Raw genomic sequence first — 18,310 nt, forward strand, 5'->3', positions numbered from 1 at the left:
CTTACTTGCATTTTAAGGGTTTTACATAAAAGAGCTTTTCTCGTTTTTTTTTTTTTTTTTTTTTTCCCAACGTTTTTTATTTATTTTTGGGACAGAGAGAGACAGAGCACGAATGGGGGAGGGGCAGAGAGAGAGGGAGACACAGAATCGGAAACAGGCTCCAGGCTCCGAGCCATCAGCCCAGAGCCTGACGCGGGGCTCGAACTCACGGAGCGCGAGATCGTGACCTGGCTGAAGTCGGACGCTTAACCGACTGCGCCACCCAGGCGCCCCAGAGCTTTTCTCGTTTTGATTGTGTGCTTGTTTTTTTCGTCAGATGACTTACTACAATAACTATTTACTATTTTATATATAAAAACTCCTGGAATTCACCTTAGGATTCACACTGCATTCTTCACAATAAGCTAGAAGATATTATGAACCACATCATATTGCTTTCCACAAGCATCCAGTTTTGCTTTTCAAACCATGGCTGTTAGATTTAGTTTTCATTTCCTTCACACATGGCTCCTTTCCTGTCCTAACTGAACAAGACTGAGAAGCTGTGGCACATCTGAGCCAAGTTTCCTCAAATGTGCTGCGGGAGGGCGCACATCGTGCACAAAATGACCGCCTGAGTTATAATTCAGAAACACCGCACCCTGTCTGCTCATTCCTTTAGGAAACTTATTCCATCCTCATGATCTGAGAAGTAAAAAGGGAAAACTTAGGACGGCAAGATACTCTGGTGAAATGAGGAGCAGAGGCCCCCTGCTGGAGCAAACACAACCAGGGGAACAGCTTACGCTCGGCTCCAAGTACCTGCTCTTCATCATAACCACACAGCAAGGATGCTGCTGATGGAAACAGCAGCTTTAGCAGCATGGGGGCGATGGGACTACCTGTCTTCCCCAACAGCGAGGGCCCAGCGTCTAAGCTCCAAGAGCGCTCCTGGTTACCTCTGCATCCTGCTGGGTGAGGCGATATGCCCTTTCAAGGCTTTGAAGAGTCCGGGGGTTCAAAGTCTTCTGCTCCAAGAGATGCTCCAGAAGTAAGACAAGCTGGTCTGGAAGAAGCTAAAGGCAAAACCAAAAAGCTTGTGAAAAGACTACAAACTTGACCTTGGTAAAAGCTCAGGGCTTACACTGTGGTTCCCAAAGACACTGCATTCCGGGGCCTGATTAAGCCCTATTCTCCATGGCTTTTCATGTCAGTTCTATATTTAGAGCAGATCAAAAGATCTGGTGTTTATCTTTTTATTTTTAGGTTGTACAATGTAATTTTTTTTAAAGGTGTGCAACATGACAATTTAATATACATATACACTCTGAAATGACAAAAACTGTACTTATCTTAATAAAACAATATCATGGTTTATTAAACCTCTTTCTTTTTGGTATATGCCAAAAAATGCCATTTAACCTAGGTAAAGATTCAAGAAGCCATTTGATTGATATTAAAAAGCAGCTTTCAGATTTCCTTTGTTATCACCTAAACATTGCAAATGTACACCAAGAAATAAAAAGCACATAATGGAGAACCATATCTCACAATCCTCCATTATAAAAGTTGTAAGTTTATTATTTCATCAAAATTTTAAAATGATTGTACACGTGATTTTATACATGTATGTATGTACGTATGTATGTATCATCACACACACATACACACACACAACACACACAAGGTCACCCTTATTCCTGAGTTTTTCATAAGGATGGGTCAAAAGAATGGTGTTTAATACTTAAAGGCAAGGAAAGAATGTTTTTATACAACATAAAAGCAACAAAAACTAATTTGTGAGCAAACGATATTTGTGAAATCCAAGGAAAAATGTCTTTATTCACAACTGAACTGCACGCAATGCCTAGATCAGCCTCTATCAAAGAGCAGCACTAAAACGAAGGAGGAAAAAATTAATCTCAGATACATCTTATAGGAACTGAAAAATATCCATTCTAAAGTCAAGGTTTTAAAACTATTATGAATTCCATTATTCTCCACATTAAGCTGCCCTCCCTCCTTGCTTGCACCCAGATAATCCCTGTCAGCAAACTCAATCTTCTCGGTGTGCAAGTCAATGCTAGATCAACAGCATGTTCATACCACCACCTGGATGTTAATCCCCACTTTCTGTTACTTTAGAAGAAAATTTAAAAATCATTGGCTTCTCTAGCTACCTTTCTGCCTTTTTGTCTCCAAGTGGTACTCCGCCCTACCCTCACTCCCAAACACCACATACACTTGTCCAAAATGTATGGGGAGGAACATCAAGCAGCCTGCAAGCATAACATTCACCAGGCAATTCCACAAGGAAAGCATTTCTTGTATTTTCTCACTATGCCCTTCTAAGTGATAATAAAACTCCCACTTTTCCTACAGATAGACACAGAAGCACATCACTTGATTCCTTGGCATTTGTATTTTATAGCAGCACTTCATCTACCTTAGAGTCATGCTGTGGATCCTCTCTCAGGCTGACAGGATCAGAACAAGGTGCCTTCAGCAAGAATAGAGGGTTACAACCAGCACTGACCTGTGAGGTCCTGTAGGAAGACTCAAAGAATAGCTAACACTTCATTTTCTTTCATTATTAAGTCATGTGCCTTTAAGATGTTCTAAGGGATCAAATCACTACGTAACAACAAAAAGTAAAAACGCCAGTTTTTCATTTTTTATAGTTTCAGACACGAGACTTTTATATTTTCAAAAAATTTGTTTCTAAAACAGCCCAAATCCAGGACCACCAGCCTCTAGGGAGCCTCCTCACCCACCAGTTCACACCACGAGCAATCTCCTTAGGCCCTGCACGTACCCAGGCTCTGTCAGCCCTCCTTCCCACCCACAGCATGCTGCAGCTCCCTCTCTGGATCCTTCCTTCCCCATTCTAAGAAGGGCTCTTCTCTAGTGGAGGCTAATCCTTCAGCACTGGCCTTGAGTACAACCCCTCACGGCACCTTAGGTCAACTCCTCAATTGTCCTCCTGCATTTGAACCCTCTTCAGAGAGCTGGCCTTTCTGCCCCATCAGGGTTCCCACCCCCTCACTACTTTCCTTTACAAAGTGTGCCCCAGTGGCCCACACCTGGCGGTGACCTAGCCTAGCATCTGACTCTGTGGGGGCTGTGGAGGGGAGAGCCCCAGACTGACTGAGGGGCCCATCCAGCCCTACACTCCTTCCCCCCAAAAGGCACTCTCAAAACTGGTCCACAGCACTTCCACAGCTAGCCAACACCAGGAGCGATGGCTTCGTGTCGAGGCCACTCTGGATACAGGAAGAGGGCTTCTGGGGAGGGGCCCACCTGATACAGCATAGAACACTACTCATCAGCTGGGGGTGTGGGACTTGTTCGCTAACTAAATACAGCGATTTGCAGAGTTACAGGGAAGGAAAGAGCAAGAAGGAAAGCATCTCCTTATTATGTGTGCACACACGTACAAAGACGCCTATTGTTACAACTCAAGTCTGGGATTTGGTTTAAAGTACAGAGACCCAGGGAGGACAAAACCCTTGAGTAAGACGAGTCGCTTGGTCCTTAACTTACCCCCAACTGGGTTTAACCAACAAACACAACTCCAATTTACAAATGAAGAATTACTAACGTGAATCTATCAAGATACCTGGATTCACACTTTTATATCTCTTGCAGTTTTCTTCTGAGCAGAAAGGTCACACATCCACACAGAAACAAAACCACAAGGATCAGTGAAAGCTTTTGTCCTCTCCAAATTTTCCTCAATGGAAAAATACTTAAAGCCAAGCCCCCTGCTTTAAGACAGACGTTGGAGATGGATTAGGGAGAGGTGTGTGTGTGTGTGTGTGTGTGTGTGTGTGTGTGTATGTGTGTGTGAAACCTTCAGGGCTCTCTAATACGTTTCATTTCCTCTAACTGGGGCGAGGCACAGAGCAAGCTGCACACCCCGCCAGGGAGCGCCCCCTGCCCCTGGCCCCTACTGATGAGAGAGCCGGCAACGAGGGCCCACACAGAGACTTGAGACCATTCCTAACACAGGGAGATCTGCAAGTCCTACGCTTCAGGATGGACTCTTCTAGATGACTCTCTCTTAGTAAACAACCTGTAGCCGTCTGGCTTTCAGCTGCAGCTCTTCTAATTCACCAGGAAAACTGTAGTTTCTAAACAATGGGAAAACTAGAGAAAATCAGTAATCAAATGCTACTTTAGTACACAGACAATAAAACTGATCAAAGGTCTTTCATTCACAAGTAAACGTGACATAATTTTTTTACATGACATTACAGACCTTGAAGCGACGATATTAAAGCAAAGATGTGGTAAGTTGTTCACTTTAATACAGCACATTTCCCATCGTAAAATCAACATTTACTCCCCGTAAAGCCACCCTACAATGAGAAAGAAGTACTACGTAATAAAGCGAAATGTTTTGCACAGCAGTTCAGAGCTCACACACCAGCCAGTGCAGTGCTGGGCACCACCGGTCCAGCAGCTGGCACGGAGCAGTGGGAAACGTGGTGTGGGTCACTCCACTTCCACCCACATACAAATCAAATCAGATTTCACGTGATTTCTATGCCAACTGTGCTTTAACGCAGCAGTGCTGAGAGCTTCCGTTGCACTACGAAGTAATTAAGAAAAATAAAGTACGTGTTTCAGAGCGTTATCTCCTGAGAAAGCAGCTCTAAACATTCTGAAAAGAACTTGCCTTTACTTCTGAGGGTCTAATGGTGCTTACACCCACAGTTCAACAGTGACAAGAATAGAAGGTCCTTTCCTTTTGCACAAACAAGGAATTCATGACGGGGTAATTATTTTTTCCATAGGGAAACCGGCTCGGTATTTTAAAAATTCATCTGCCACAGAAACTCCGACAAAATAAGACTATGGGGTGCCCGAGTCATGTGCATACTTTGTGTGCGAAAGAGAACTTCACAGCACTGTCAAACTTACTCAAATACAAAAAATAAAACGGTAAAGGGGGGGTCAGTCAACACAAATGCTATTTGTTAAGGATTTAAAAGTCTGTGTTCTTATTTTAAAGAGAAAAGATTCCATAATTGCTAATTACCCAGAAACATACAAAGAAAAAGGAGTCTACCTGGTATTTTCCCAGTCAACTTAAGAACTGAGGCAAGCCACACAACTCGGAATGGTTTTAAAGAGTTTCCACATAGGCTCTTGGAAAGAAAATATGAATTTTCCTAACCCACCCTCCTAGTCTACAAGCAGCACAAAGCAAACAAACCCTGACTCTTCCAGAAGCCCCTTACTGCTGTCACAGGGACATCACTCACTCCTGGCTCCCAGAGGACCACCCACGCAACTGAGCCCCTCCACCATTTCTTCCATTAGCAGGATGCAGAAAAGGCCAGCTTGCCTCCTAGATCAGAAAATGTCACCAATGCGTCTCACTACTGACCTTCCAGAGGCAGGAACCGACACAAGGAACCCGGTGCCACCAACGTCCAAGTCCCACCGCCTGCACCCCTTCAAAAGGAAGGCACCTCCCCTCCCGGCCCAGCTGGCCAGGCTGCAGCCGCACACGAAGGAAGTCTCTGAGAGGCTCCCAGGCGGGGAATGAGCCTGGGACTAAGGCAGCCACCGACTGACAGTGGCGTGAGTTCTATTATTACCCCATTATCACTCTGGATCTGTGCCTAAATGAAGCATGCTTCCTCCCTGCTGCCATTTCCTTTTATCCTGGCTGGAGACTAAAAGCGGATCAATGGGGGCAATACATATGATGTCACTTCAATTTACAGCAACAACCTCCCTCCTTCAGTGTGTCTGAAATACACAGAAAGATCAATTCTTCCCAAAAATGGTTAAAAAATGCTTAGGGAGCATTCTTCTTCCAGAAAAGCATTCTCTGCTATATTTGTCTATGTTACTACGGCAGGAACTGTTTACACTGAACAAAAACAGAAGAAATGGGGGAGGGAGAAAAATCTCAAATTCTCCTGTATGCTGGAGACTTGCTGGCTGAAATTCAACAGAAGCAGGGTCCAACCAGAATTGAAGCTGTTGACCTTTCAAAGTCACAGGCTCTGGGGCATAGGGGCACAATAGAGACAGCAGTTCTCTGGCCTTTGGAATAAAAAGGTAACTCATAGATATAAAAAGTCATTTTTGTAAGATTTCTCCACAAGTCCACCAAATTCCTTTCCATTCTTCCCAGAAAACTCACACCACACTACATAGCCTCAGGTGTCCCCACAGTCCAGAGCAAGAACAACAGTGCCCCTTCATGCACTTTTCTCACTAAGGGCAACAAGGGACTGACTACAGGACACAAAGAGATGGAGACTTAAGTCAGCTTTCAGACAGTGCTCTGACCCCAAATGAAAAACAAAATAAACAAAAATCTCTAAGTTGTATAAATTTTTGTAAGATGATTTTTGGAAATGGGTAAAATTAAGATATACTAAAAAAAAAAAAAAAAAATCCTCAAACCATAAATGCTCCTTCTCTACAACCCCAAAAGACACACAAAATCGTAAGAGTATCAGAACCTTGGTGAAGTTGACCTTACAGACTCCAGACACTGGGCAGGACTATGGTCTTCACGTCATTAGTATATAATCTTCCTTCATCTGTCACCTTTTTTTTTTTTTTCCAGTTTATTTATTTGAGAGAGAGAAAGGGCACACACGTGTGTGTGTGAGTGCATGTACGTGCGTGCACGTGCATGAGCAGGGGAGGGGCAGAGAGACAGAGAGAATTCCAAGTAAGTTCCATACTGTCAACACAGAGCCCGACACAGGTCTTGATCCCATGAACTGTAAGATCATAACCTGAGCCAAGATCAACAGCAGATACCCAAATGACTGAGCCACTCAGGCGCCCCTCTGTCACCTTCTTAATGATAAACGTTGTTAGCTGACAAAAATGAATTATGTAATAACATTTACACAGGAAAGTCTCTGCCTAAGAGCTTTTATCAACTAAAGTATCATGATAGAATTAAAATATTTCTAGTTTAAACTGGTAACTTCTGTAGCGGAAAAACAATTGGCTTGAATTTCTGCTGAAAAACTAAAAACAAAGCCTACAAAAGAAAAACCATCCCCTACATGCTAAAGCAAAAACTGAATACATTTTAAAGAACTGCCAAATTTAAGAAAAGAAGTCATAGTTCATATAATATTGGGGACATGAACTTGATTTACCAACAAATGAAAATCACCAAATAATTAAAAGCAAAAATAATTTCCTTCAAAATAAGAAAGCAATCTATCTATAAATAAAAATTCATATAGCACAGTTTTGATTGTCAAACATCTTTAGGGAGTAGGTCTGTGGTCAAATTTTAATAAGAAAATTTAAGCAGAAGCAACTATTCATATAATTCATTTCACACCAAAAAAAAAAAAAAAAGCATATTTACTACAAAACAAAAATACAGTAACTCCCCTCATACACATTTCTTGCCATCTTACCACATTACGGGAACAGTTCCATCTTATTCTTTTTAACAGCTGCATACTACTCCATTATGTGGTTATATACCATGGCCACAATCTGATGTACAAAACCAGCTGACAGTTCTCATGATAAAGGTATTTGCATGCTGGACTTTAGGGGGTCATAAAATCATATGCAACTAGAATTTTGAGTTAGAAGCTATTACTATGTACAAGTTAGGAACTCTAGCTCATAAAACACACGCACTTATTCAAGACAAAGACATCAGTTATTCAATACAATATTATTAATTTAAGTGAGACAATTAATTCCAAGGAAACAAAAAGATTTCTGTTAAAAAAAAAAAAAACTGCAAATGCAAGAAAAGTTAGAAGCATTCTCTGATACTTTCAAGTGTTCCAAATTCTTTAGAAAGCTTTATGAAGCCCTATACTGAGCATGCCACTGTTGTCATGGCAGAGAGAATAGACTGCATCACTTAGGAATTTATAGTTTCTTCTTCACAAGTGAGGATTTTTTTGAGAAGCCTAAAATTCAGATCAGGAATGGTCACCCTGTGGCCCCTTTGGTTACTGATTTGGCAGGTTCCTGGGTAGGGGAAACAGACATAAAAAATCCTAAGCACTCTGGTAAAATTCTGGTAATTTTCAACGTTGAGTGTTTACAAAGATTTCTTTTCCAAAATATATAATGCCATAAATGATTAACGTACATGTTTATAAAAGCTGTGAGAGGATTGCATTTTATGTAGTTTAAATAACAGGCTTTATGTCAGCATATAGCCTGGATAATACTTTTATAAAAGCTGGTGACATTAAGTTAGCACATGAAAATGTGACTCTTATATAATGTGTACACATGAGACTGACTTACGCCAGTAAATTATATCAGATACTATTTATTTGCTAATGATGGGTGTCTGTTTTAGTCTCTGTGGGGTCACTTTTGGAGGTACTGACCCCACCCATGACTCAAAAGTACAGTACGTGAACTGCCTGGTCTTGGTCTTTTCCCTTTTTTCTGCCTCCCGCTGAAGCGAACCGTTTTTCTTAAGTCAAAAAACATTTCCCAATTTACTTAATAAAGAGAAGATCTACTTTATGAAGAAATTCAATACAGCAATCTAATCTAAGCACTGAAATGCATAAACGATTGAAGCACGTGCTCTAACAAAGCCTGCACCTGGAAACTGGGGGCTTCTGTGAAGAGGTTCAGTCAGTACAGGCAGAATCTCTAGCACGAGTGTCACAAGAAACCTGTTGGTAACCCTCTACTCTTAGTCATAACGACAATATTTGAAAATAACCCAGATCTCAAAAGTTCTGATTTCAACGTTACTATATAAAGATGAATGCTAGCACCGTTAAATATAAGACGTTAGTTCTGTGCAAGCCAACGGCTAGAATTCTACAACCTTGAAATGCTTTCTGTATATAAGGCATTGCATCAAACAGCTGCACGCTCAGATTTTTATGTTGTCATTTACAACACAGATGAACTATCAAATACGTTCAGTTTTTTCCAAGAGAAAAAAGCAAACAGTAATTTCATTCAAACCGAGAATTTTCTTCCCATCTTTCTCTAACTTCCTGTATTACCCCTCAAATGTCAAAATCAGATAGTCTGTGGAACATTATTTATTACAAATTAAATACTTTAGTAAATAATAACTGTATCAACTTTAATGCCTCTTTGTAACATTTGGTTGAATATATTTCATGTAGCCCTATGTTCCTGGTAAAGAGTGATCGATCTATGTAACATGCACAAAAGGTGTTCATAAGTACAAATATGTAACCCTTAGGAACATTCAGTCTAAAAACATACTTTTTCCTCTAAACAAGTAGTTAGCAAAGGGGGGGGGGGGAGAAACTTAAGTTACTGAAAATATTCTCTTCCGTATTTTATGGACAAAAATAAGATCCTTATAAGTTTAATAAAAGAATAGCCGAGTTCAAACAAAACTATATTTTAACTTCCGTAAAAAGTCTAATAAGGCAACTCCTTTCAGACTGGAACCGACAGTGCTCATTTATTGCACCATCTACCCCAGGCCTGACATGCACATGTTTATCAAATTTAAACAAAGGACATAATGTACAATGTAGTAGGTGGAGTAACATAGTAAAAATGATGGCAAGAATGGTTGTCAGTCAACGATTTGGTGATTTAAATCTATTACAAAAAAACTTACAGCTACAAATGAAAATTCTAGCCAGGAGTGATTCTCATGTCTAAACTAAAACAAATCCAAAAAATACAAACATTCAAATACATCAATTTAAAGAGTTTTTTTCAAGCATTCTGTATAATAATAGACGTAGTAGAGGATTCTTAAACGGTACAAATGCCTCTTCAACTGTAATCGACTGTATTCACTGAAATGATAGCTCTGTAATGTTCTTAAAGAGCTAAAAAGTTACGCTGTATGAGGAATTGCAATAACCCGTTCTGCTCTACGTGCAAAAACTTGATAGCATCTCTAAGAGAAACCTGCCTTTTGCTTTCCAGTCTCCTTGTTAAAACTTGCTATTCAAGATTTTTTTTCAAATTAGAAAATTACCTGCCAAAAAGAAAGTAAGCCACAAAATCATTTTAGAGACAATGATACATATGAACAAGACTTTAAGGTGAGAAAGAAAACAAGAAACAGGAGGAGGGAGAAACCAAGTCAACCACTGGCCTCAGCTTACAAACCGACTCAGGCACACAGGGACACACACATTGGTGTTTTTAAAGTGCAGAACGTAATTTATAAACTAATTTCATCTTTGGGTGTTTATTCTGGTCTAGAATGCTCACATTCCATTACTGCTAGTTCCTGCCCTTTCTTCTTCCCAGACATGTAGTCAAAACAACAGAAATATTTTTTATTTTAAGTAGACTTTATTTTCTAATATTCTTTCTATATTTTCTACCAAATTCAAACTAAGCATGAATTTAGCCACATGCCTACAATGTGTTGCGGTTTCTGTCATGAAGTTGACATGACACATATCCCTAGATATATGTATAGCCAACCACAAGTAAGGAGGCATTGTGGGAGTGGGAGGCAGACAAGGGTGGGGAGCCAGACTGTGTGAATGACTCTGGGGCAATAAAACAAAAAGTTATTTTTACCTAATAAAAATGCGTTGAGAGTACAGTTCAATGGACTGTCCAATGTCTCAGGGTTATTTGACAGAATTTATTATAAAGCACATGAATCAGATTTCACTCAAATTCTGTATACTTCTGGATTCAAGTCCAGACATTTTATATCCACGACTAACTCTGAAAAGTTTTATGAAGAATAAAGGATGAACTGGTTAAGGGTCACTTTGACAATTACAGCAATTCGTATTCTTGAAAAAGATATGGACTTAAGAACTTCAAGAGAAAGAAAGGTAGAGAACAAGTTTCACGTACTTTCAAGAAATGTTTACTTCATTTTTAACTTCTTTTCCCCCTCCTCCATATTAACACCTGAGGGAAGCAACACCCCTAGAGGTCAGAGCTCTGTATAAAGAGAAGGGGATGTCTTGTGGTTGCACATCATGTAAGAAGGTGAAACAGTGAATGGGAAACAACAATAAAACCACACGGACACCATCGATGCCAGATTTGTTCACACCAAGTTGCATGCTCTGTACAAATGGTCAAGTAATTCACAAATTAATGTGCTTCTTATCACAGCAGAAACTATTCCCAACTGAACAAGTAGATTAAAATAGTAAGCTTAATAAAAATGTTCTTTTGGAGCAAAATACCCACTTTATCACTAGGAGAGTTCACACACTATAATCTTAAATCTACTGTGAGCTCCAGCTGGGACTTGAGGCTCGCCGCCCCCGGGGGTGGGGGGGGGGGGTGGGGGGGGGCAGCCTGAAGCTGATATGGGAACAGGAAATCTGAAATGCGGCCCTGTTTCCTGCCATGGAAATATTTTCTCATCTGAATTCAAGTACTGGAAAGTCAATCCAACAGAAGTAAGTCTTCAAAGATGCAAACAGATACTAACCATGGATCTAAAATCCTGGTAGGTCAGAGACCTTTCTAATGCGTGTTGGCACGAACATGATTAAACCCCACAACGTGCTTTCTAGTGGTAATCTAAAATCTCAAGGATGTGCGAGTTATCCCTAATAGATTCCTAAAGAAATTTCATAAAAATTGTTTCAGATTTTCCTTTATTTATGTATAATGTGCTCATGTAAAAAAAATATCAATATTATTTTATTGGAGTAATACATTTTAATAGCACAGAACAACTCTTGGAAGTTACAGAACATGTTAAGACATTTCTAAGTTTTCTGTTTATTGAATTTCAGTGGAAAATAGTCCACTGGAAAAGCAAACTTTCCCTTCCCCCTAGTATCCTAAATTATCTGTATAAGTTAACTTGGAATTTATCTTTACAAAAAAAAAGAGATTTTCAAAATTTTTTTCTTACAAAATTAAAACTAAAAAGAACTTAAAAAAATATTTACTCTCAACATTTTAACACAATTTTTGCTACTGTCATTATATCAAAGTTACAACACACCAATCATAATCTACACGTTCTATATCAAAGTGAAGCTTGACTTATTTAAAATAAATTAATTTGAAAAAACAGTCCTCACAGATTCCCCCAAAAATAAAAAAGAAAAACGGATACACATACTTTTTTTTAATGACTAAATGCAACCTTACAGGTTGAGAACTATTTCTTCGCTGATGTCACAACGTAGGGTCTCATCTCAGAACTTTGTTAAGGAATAGTTGAGACACAAATAAAAAACAGGTTGCTCCTTCCTGGGCAACCCAAACAAACTTCTCTTTAGAGTCAATATTTAAAATGCAGGTTTTAAAAAATTGTTTGTGGTCAGCTGCCCAGCATTAAGTCTACATTTCCATCCAAGAATGCCTCCCAGGAATTCAAAGACCAGAACCCCTCTTGATCAGCACACACCCTTGACAGAAGAAGAAAAAGGAGAACAGTTCTCTAGAGACTAAAGTTACCCTGTAGAACGTTTCTAAAGAAGGCTCCAGCCAGAAGCAGTAATTTTTGTTACTCCTTTCCTGATGGATTTGTCCTTTAAATGAGTTTTCTTGTGTGCATCCGAACACACTTGTTTACCTGGTCTTTTTTCCTTGAAGGCTTGGTGAATATAACACACCAAAAATTACAATACCGACGCAGAGGCCATGGAACACACTCTGAAAGTTAAAATGTTTACAGCGACTTACAAAGGCAGGATAACAAAGGCAACAAACAGCCCGTCAGAAGCCCCCTATAGCATTTCTGAAGGCAAAGGAGAGCTCCCATTCACACGGAACGCTATCACCATGGTGGTGGGAATGCAAACTCCACAGAATGGGCTGCTAGCTGTCAGCAAATAAGGGCACGATTATGAAGCAGAACGAGTAACAGTAAAGCAAACTTGGCTTTCTTTCCCGCTAAAGCTCATCTGGTGGAAAGACTGAGGTTAAAAAGAGGCAAACAAGAAGGGATTTGGTAGAAGGGGAAGAAACCACTCTAATTCTCCTAACGAACACCACTTGACGGCCCGGGCCCCCGCAGCTGTCAGACGGGCCGGGATGCGGCGGGCGGGGCCGCCGACCTGCCGGGGGGAAAACGTCTTACTTACTGAGGCTCCTGTCGGGACGTGGGCCGGAGCCTGGAGTCCGCGCCGACGGGTCCCGGCGCCGGCTGATATCTCCCGCGGCCGCCCCGCGCGCCGCCTCCGCCTCTGCGGCCAATCCCCGGAGAGGCCGGCCGCCGCGCCCCGCCCTGCCCCGCCCCGCCTCGCGCCGCCAGTCCGGGCCCGGCTCCCAGCGCGCAGCGCCCCGGCCCGGCCACACCCCTGGCCCCCGCCCCGCCCCGCCAGTCCGCTCCCGCCCGGTAATTACTCTAATTAGAAGTCTTAGTCTCAGCAGTTAAACAATGTACGAACCAGTCCCAACACAGCCTGCAATTCAAGTGGCTTTGAGAACAAAGGCAATCATAGCTGTAGCAATTTTCCCCCTAATTTATAGAATGTGAAGACTTTCTCTCTCTGAACGTTGTACTTAAAAAAAAAAAAAAAAAAAAAAAAGTTTAACCTCTGGTATACATGCCCTTTCACAAAGATATCAGCATTTCTGTGGAAAAACACCGGCACATACCAGCTACATGTAACAAAAGAAAAAGAAACACCCCCGTTTCGAACAAATGAATATTAAACTTGTAAGTTTGATCCCTCCTGCAGAACCAACGTTCTTGGATCACTTGGAAATATGTAAGATGTACAGAGACGTGGAAGGGCTGTTTTTCTAACAGTTTATAGATTATATGAATGAAAGGGAAACAAACTACCCGGGGCATCTTTCTAGCAAGCAATCTGCACAATTCTTTACTAGTACCGGTGAAGGTTGCTAACTGTTCATACTAATATCGACAGAATGGCTACCTTCCTATCCAAGGGAGGAAAACACCACAGGATTGTATCCTGGGTGCAAGAGCAACAAGCTTTAATGCCTAATGACTGGCATGTTCGCCAGAAACAACCAGAATATTTCAACAGCACACAAGAGGCCAGTCTTGTTTCCAATCTTATAGCAATCCCAGTAGATAAAGGTCACCAGAACAGATTCCAACAACAAAATCAAACACTGCAGCTACCATCAACTACAGTAACTATTTCAAAGATTGGGGGAAATGTATTTATCAGGAATAAGGCATTTCTCAAAGAGAGATATACTTCACAATAAAGTCAAAATAACATGGCCCCAAACCCAAGGAACTCTCAGGAAGGGATGTGATCAGGCCTGTTTTCCCTAGAAAATTATAACAGCCCATTCACAGCTCTTCTGGGTATTAAACTCTTTGTGCTAGCTTAAATGTACACTGGAATTTTCAGGACGAGTAAAATTATAACCGTAAAGTATGTGTTAGAAAGACTTTAAAAAACATCAAAAACAAAAAAGCCTTTCTTACTTTACTTTCCAGTACTAATTTGATCTTTAAAGCAATGTGCATCCATTTTAGAAGAATTACTCAACAACTTAGAAGTTTACGTGAATGATTTTTAAAAAAAAAAAGGCAATGAACTATTGGAGAAATAAAAGCAACCACTACAAAAATGTTGCACAAAATAGGGTATATGTCTCAAGTCTTTCCCTTTCATCACATTTTTTTTCCCAAACACAGATTTTAAGTTTTTCAAAATTTCAGGCATAAGTACAATTTTCAGTTCCACTCCATGCATTTACCAGGATATGCCTGAAAGTTTCTCCATTTTTAAATGAAGGAAATCTTAACTGTTCACATTATGAAACACTAATTTAGTGCCTTAGTTTCTTACAAAATGTGATTTTTGTTTAGCAGCTGTTTGCCTCTCTAGATGTTAATTAAGACAAATACCTGAACACAACTTAGTTTCATTGTAGTAATCATTTAAAAAGTTAATCTCTTTTAACAAGGAAAACAACTAATTCCAAGTTAAAACAAAGAAACAACTAAAACCAAATGGAAACACTTTCAAATGCTAATGTGCCTACCCCGTTTAAAAGGATAAAGCCCTGAATATAAGATGATATTCTTAATTAAACACTTAAAGTAGATCAGGTGCTTGGGAAATACATAGAAAGGACTTCCCAACACTTGTTCTGCAGATGAAATAAACATAGTGGGCAACTGAGAACCAACACAGGGAGAAACCTCTTTCAGAAAAAAAAAATATTTCCCCCAAAACTTATCCTTCCAAAATTCTCCACTGAGCCAACATCTAAATATGTAAATGGCTTTAAAGTCTTCCTTAGCTAAGCCAATCTCTTTGCGTACAAGACAGGACAGCCTCTTTTAAATTAGTTAAGAACATTAATATGCTTTTCAAAAGTGTAAGAACGTAAAAATCATTCAATATAACACTTTTTTAAAAGTTTGTTTGAAAAATCCATGTTATCTTCCTTCAAATAATAAACATAAATATTCCGCAATAAGAGACAGAAAAGAATAAAAATTTTTTTACAAAATATACCAAAATGACTCACAAAAGCAAACCTCTAACAGCCAAGTACCCATGCTATCAGCCTCATCGCTGACCCAAACTTATTTTAACATTTATTTTTAAAAGCAAAAAGCTACTGTCGATTAAGCTATTAGTCAAAGTTGCAATTTTGCTTTACATTGCAAGGTAAAGAGCAAGAGTTAAAATAAAATACACATACCGTCCTGAAAGTATCTCCACTTAAGGCAGAGTTCTCAACATCAGAGATTTCATTTCTCGTTGATTCCAAAACTATTTGCTCAAGCTATTATTATAATTACCATTTCCGCCTTTGGAAGCCAAATCAATAGCCCTACTCCATGAAATTGTTATTTATTTGGAGGGGGGGGGGGGAAGAAGCAGTATTTAGGAAACGTTTGCTACCCCCTCCCCTTCCTAAGCAGAACGCTGTCCTCTGAGGGCCAGCACTGCGAAGCCACCTGCGCAGCACCCTGCGCTCCCACCTCTCTTCAAAGCGGGGTGGGGTGGGAGTGGGGGGGACACCTCTCCAAGGGTTTTCAAAAGCAAGTCCCCAAACGCCAGTATCAATTCCACAGGTCCCGCTGGACGATGCTGCCCGAATTCTACACGTCTCGCTCCACGCTGTCAACCAACTTCACCTAAACTTAAAACCAGGTAGGACTACACTGACATCTGTCCCCGAGCACATTTGTCTCTGAAGCAAAGAATGACCTAAGTTAGAAAGCACGGGGACAACAAATTATGAAGGGTGGAGGGGGGCACAAAATTAAAGTACCTAGCTCCTAGGAGCCTACGGCTGTTGCGTAGAATCAATGCGCGAATAACGCTCTCCGGTTACGAAGCCGAGACCCTGGGTGAGCACGCCGGATACCTCCACGATACGCACAGAAGCCTTTTCGCCGGGAGAACCGAGCACCCAGAGTCCACCAGGAAGGCGCAGTCGGTCCCCGCAGGGAAGAAGAAGAAAAGGGACTTAGGGAATCTCTGGGGTGCCCAAATGCCTGGATCCGAAGCCCGGAGCACCCCTAATACAAGAAAGTTTCAACCAAAGCAAGTCGTGTTGGCTCTGGGGCCCCACCGGCCGCGGTTCGTCTTCCCCCACCCGGACCCTCACGCGACACGAACCGCCAAGCCCAGATAAAGTCCGCTCCCGCGCCAGTGTCGGCGCGGCCTCGCAGCCCGAGAGTGGGCCCATGCGCCGCAGGGGTCAACCTACCGAGAGCGGGTGGTGGGCGGGCTGCCGGGGCTCTCACGGAGGGGGCGGTGTCCTGGTTCCGCGCCGGCCCCGCCCCCCCCCCGCCCCCCCCCCCCCCCCCGCCAGCTCTGCAGGTGTCTACCCGGCCGCGGCACCCTCCCGCACCTGGCTGCACCGGGCGGGGCGGGGTTGCGGCTCTCGCCTGGTGCAGGCGGTAAGACTGCCTTGCCTCTCTTTAAACACGAGCGTCCTTTTCCTCCGAACACAAACAGCAGGCAGTAGGGGCGCCTTCAGCGGGCAAGTCAGAACCCGGGTCTACTTGCCTAATGACCTTGGGCGCAAACTGCGAGTTCCATTCTCGCATCCCCAAAAACTCTACCCAACTCTTAAGGGTGTCAAGAAATACTGGCCAGCGCACTTCTGGGCTCGTGACCCACTTTGGTCCTTGGCGTGAATTTACAACGGCCCACCCTCCTCCCTCACGCTCCCCAAGAACCAACTGTGCCCACAAGGAGACAAGCAGCGTAGAGCACGGAGTGAAACCAGTGACCCTCCCAAAGTTAACCACCAAACGTGAACCAAAGCAGCTCTTCATTCTCCCTCCCTCCGTGGTTTGTAGCGCCTCCCATTGTGCGGGCCCCTGGGCCTCGTCAGGCCTGCGTGACGGCATGGATCTGGATTATAAACCCATGTTGCCCAACCCCACCGGGCAGGTGAGTGTCGCTTACGCACAACTCTGATTCTGGCCGCCTCTTCTCTCTGTTCTCTGACACAGTGACCTGTATGCCCCAATGTGTGTCATTCAATACGTTCATTTCCAGTTCCAATCCTCTCAGCCGGTCAAACTTTCTTTGCAAACTGATATGAATTGCTAATAACCAGTCCCTCTGCCTGGAATGCCCTCGGATCCCCCTAATCACTTTTCAGGGGCTACCTTTTTCAAGAACCCTTCCAGAAACGGTTTGTGCTTCCTGGGTTTTATTCTCTCACCTATTCCCACGTGGGTAGTCCCTCTCTGCCGTATAACAGAACTGTCGGTGCTGCTGTGCACACACGGAGCTTCTGAGCTCCTGGAAGGGCCCCCGGAGGTCTTTTCTTTCAGTCGCCCCACCCTCAATACCCAGCACAGCCAACTTACATGATTCGGAATTAATGTAACCTGACTTGCAGCAAGATCAAAGTTTCAATCTTGTGCCCATTAGCACTGATTTTAGCAACCAAAATGACGAAAATTTGTTAAAACAGGATCAACTTTAAAACAGAAATTCAAAGATAATTTTTTTCTTTTTTTAAGCCTTACACCATTAATTTCACAGGCAAAGAAAGCCATTACAGGTAAATGTCATATCTACTTCAGGGACATTTTCTACTAGGAAGCTGTTGACAGCTTAACCACTGCAGCTCTGTTTTATGCAAATACAGATGGCGCTTTTCTCCCAGAGAACTTCACACATCTGCTATCTCAGTTGATTTTGCCATGGCCTTGCAGACATGGGCTCACACCACCCAGGGCCTTCAAAAGAGATGACTGGGGCAAGGGCCCACAGAAAAGTCAAGCCACTTACACACAAGAAATGCACACAGTGCTTAAAACTATGTAAAACTTTTACAGATGTGAGCACCAAAAGATCTTTATAGTGCTAAAAATAGAGTATCCTTGTTTTTTAAATAGAGTATCATTTTCATTGGACATTCTCCTATGAAGTGGGGTGTTAATGACAAATTATACAAAAAATTCACAAGACAAAACATGATTAATTCA

At 41.9% G+C, this 18,310-nt stretch overlaps 1 protein-coding gene across 14 annotated transcripts in view; it reads right to left on the minus strand.

Moving 5' to 3' along the window:
* AOPEP (aminopeptidase O (putative)) overlaps positions 1–18,310 on the minus strand; it is a 345,091-nt gene that overhangs the window by 22,796 nt on the left and 303,985 nt on the right. For 11 of the 14 annotated variants that reach the window (XR_009251735.1, XR_009251737.1, XR_009251738.1 and 8 more), the window contains one exon: positions 939–1,055. The exons of 2 other annotated variants lie outside the window; for them this stretch is intronic. Coding sequence is in view for 7 of the 12 variants with exons in the window: in XM_058695510.1 (XP_058551493.1) it covers positions 939–1,055 (117 nt within the window). In the remaining 5 variants the exon portion in view is untranslated. Of the gene's footprint in view, positions 1–938; positions 1,056–18,310 lie in introns of those variants that run through there. One more of the 14 variants, XM_058695515.1, reaches the window with a different exon arrangement.

Source organism: Neofelis nebulosa, chromosome 12 (assembly GCF_028018385.1).
Source record: "Neofelis nebulosa isolate mNeoNeb1 chromosome 12, mNeoNeb1.pri, whole genome shotgun sequence".
Lineage (NCBI taxonomy): Eukaryota > Metazoa > Chordata > Mammalia > Carnivora > Felidae > Neofelis > Neofelis nebulosa.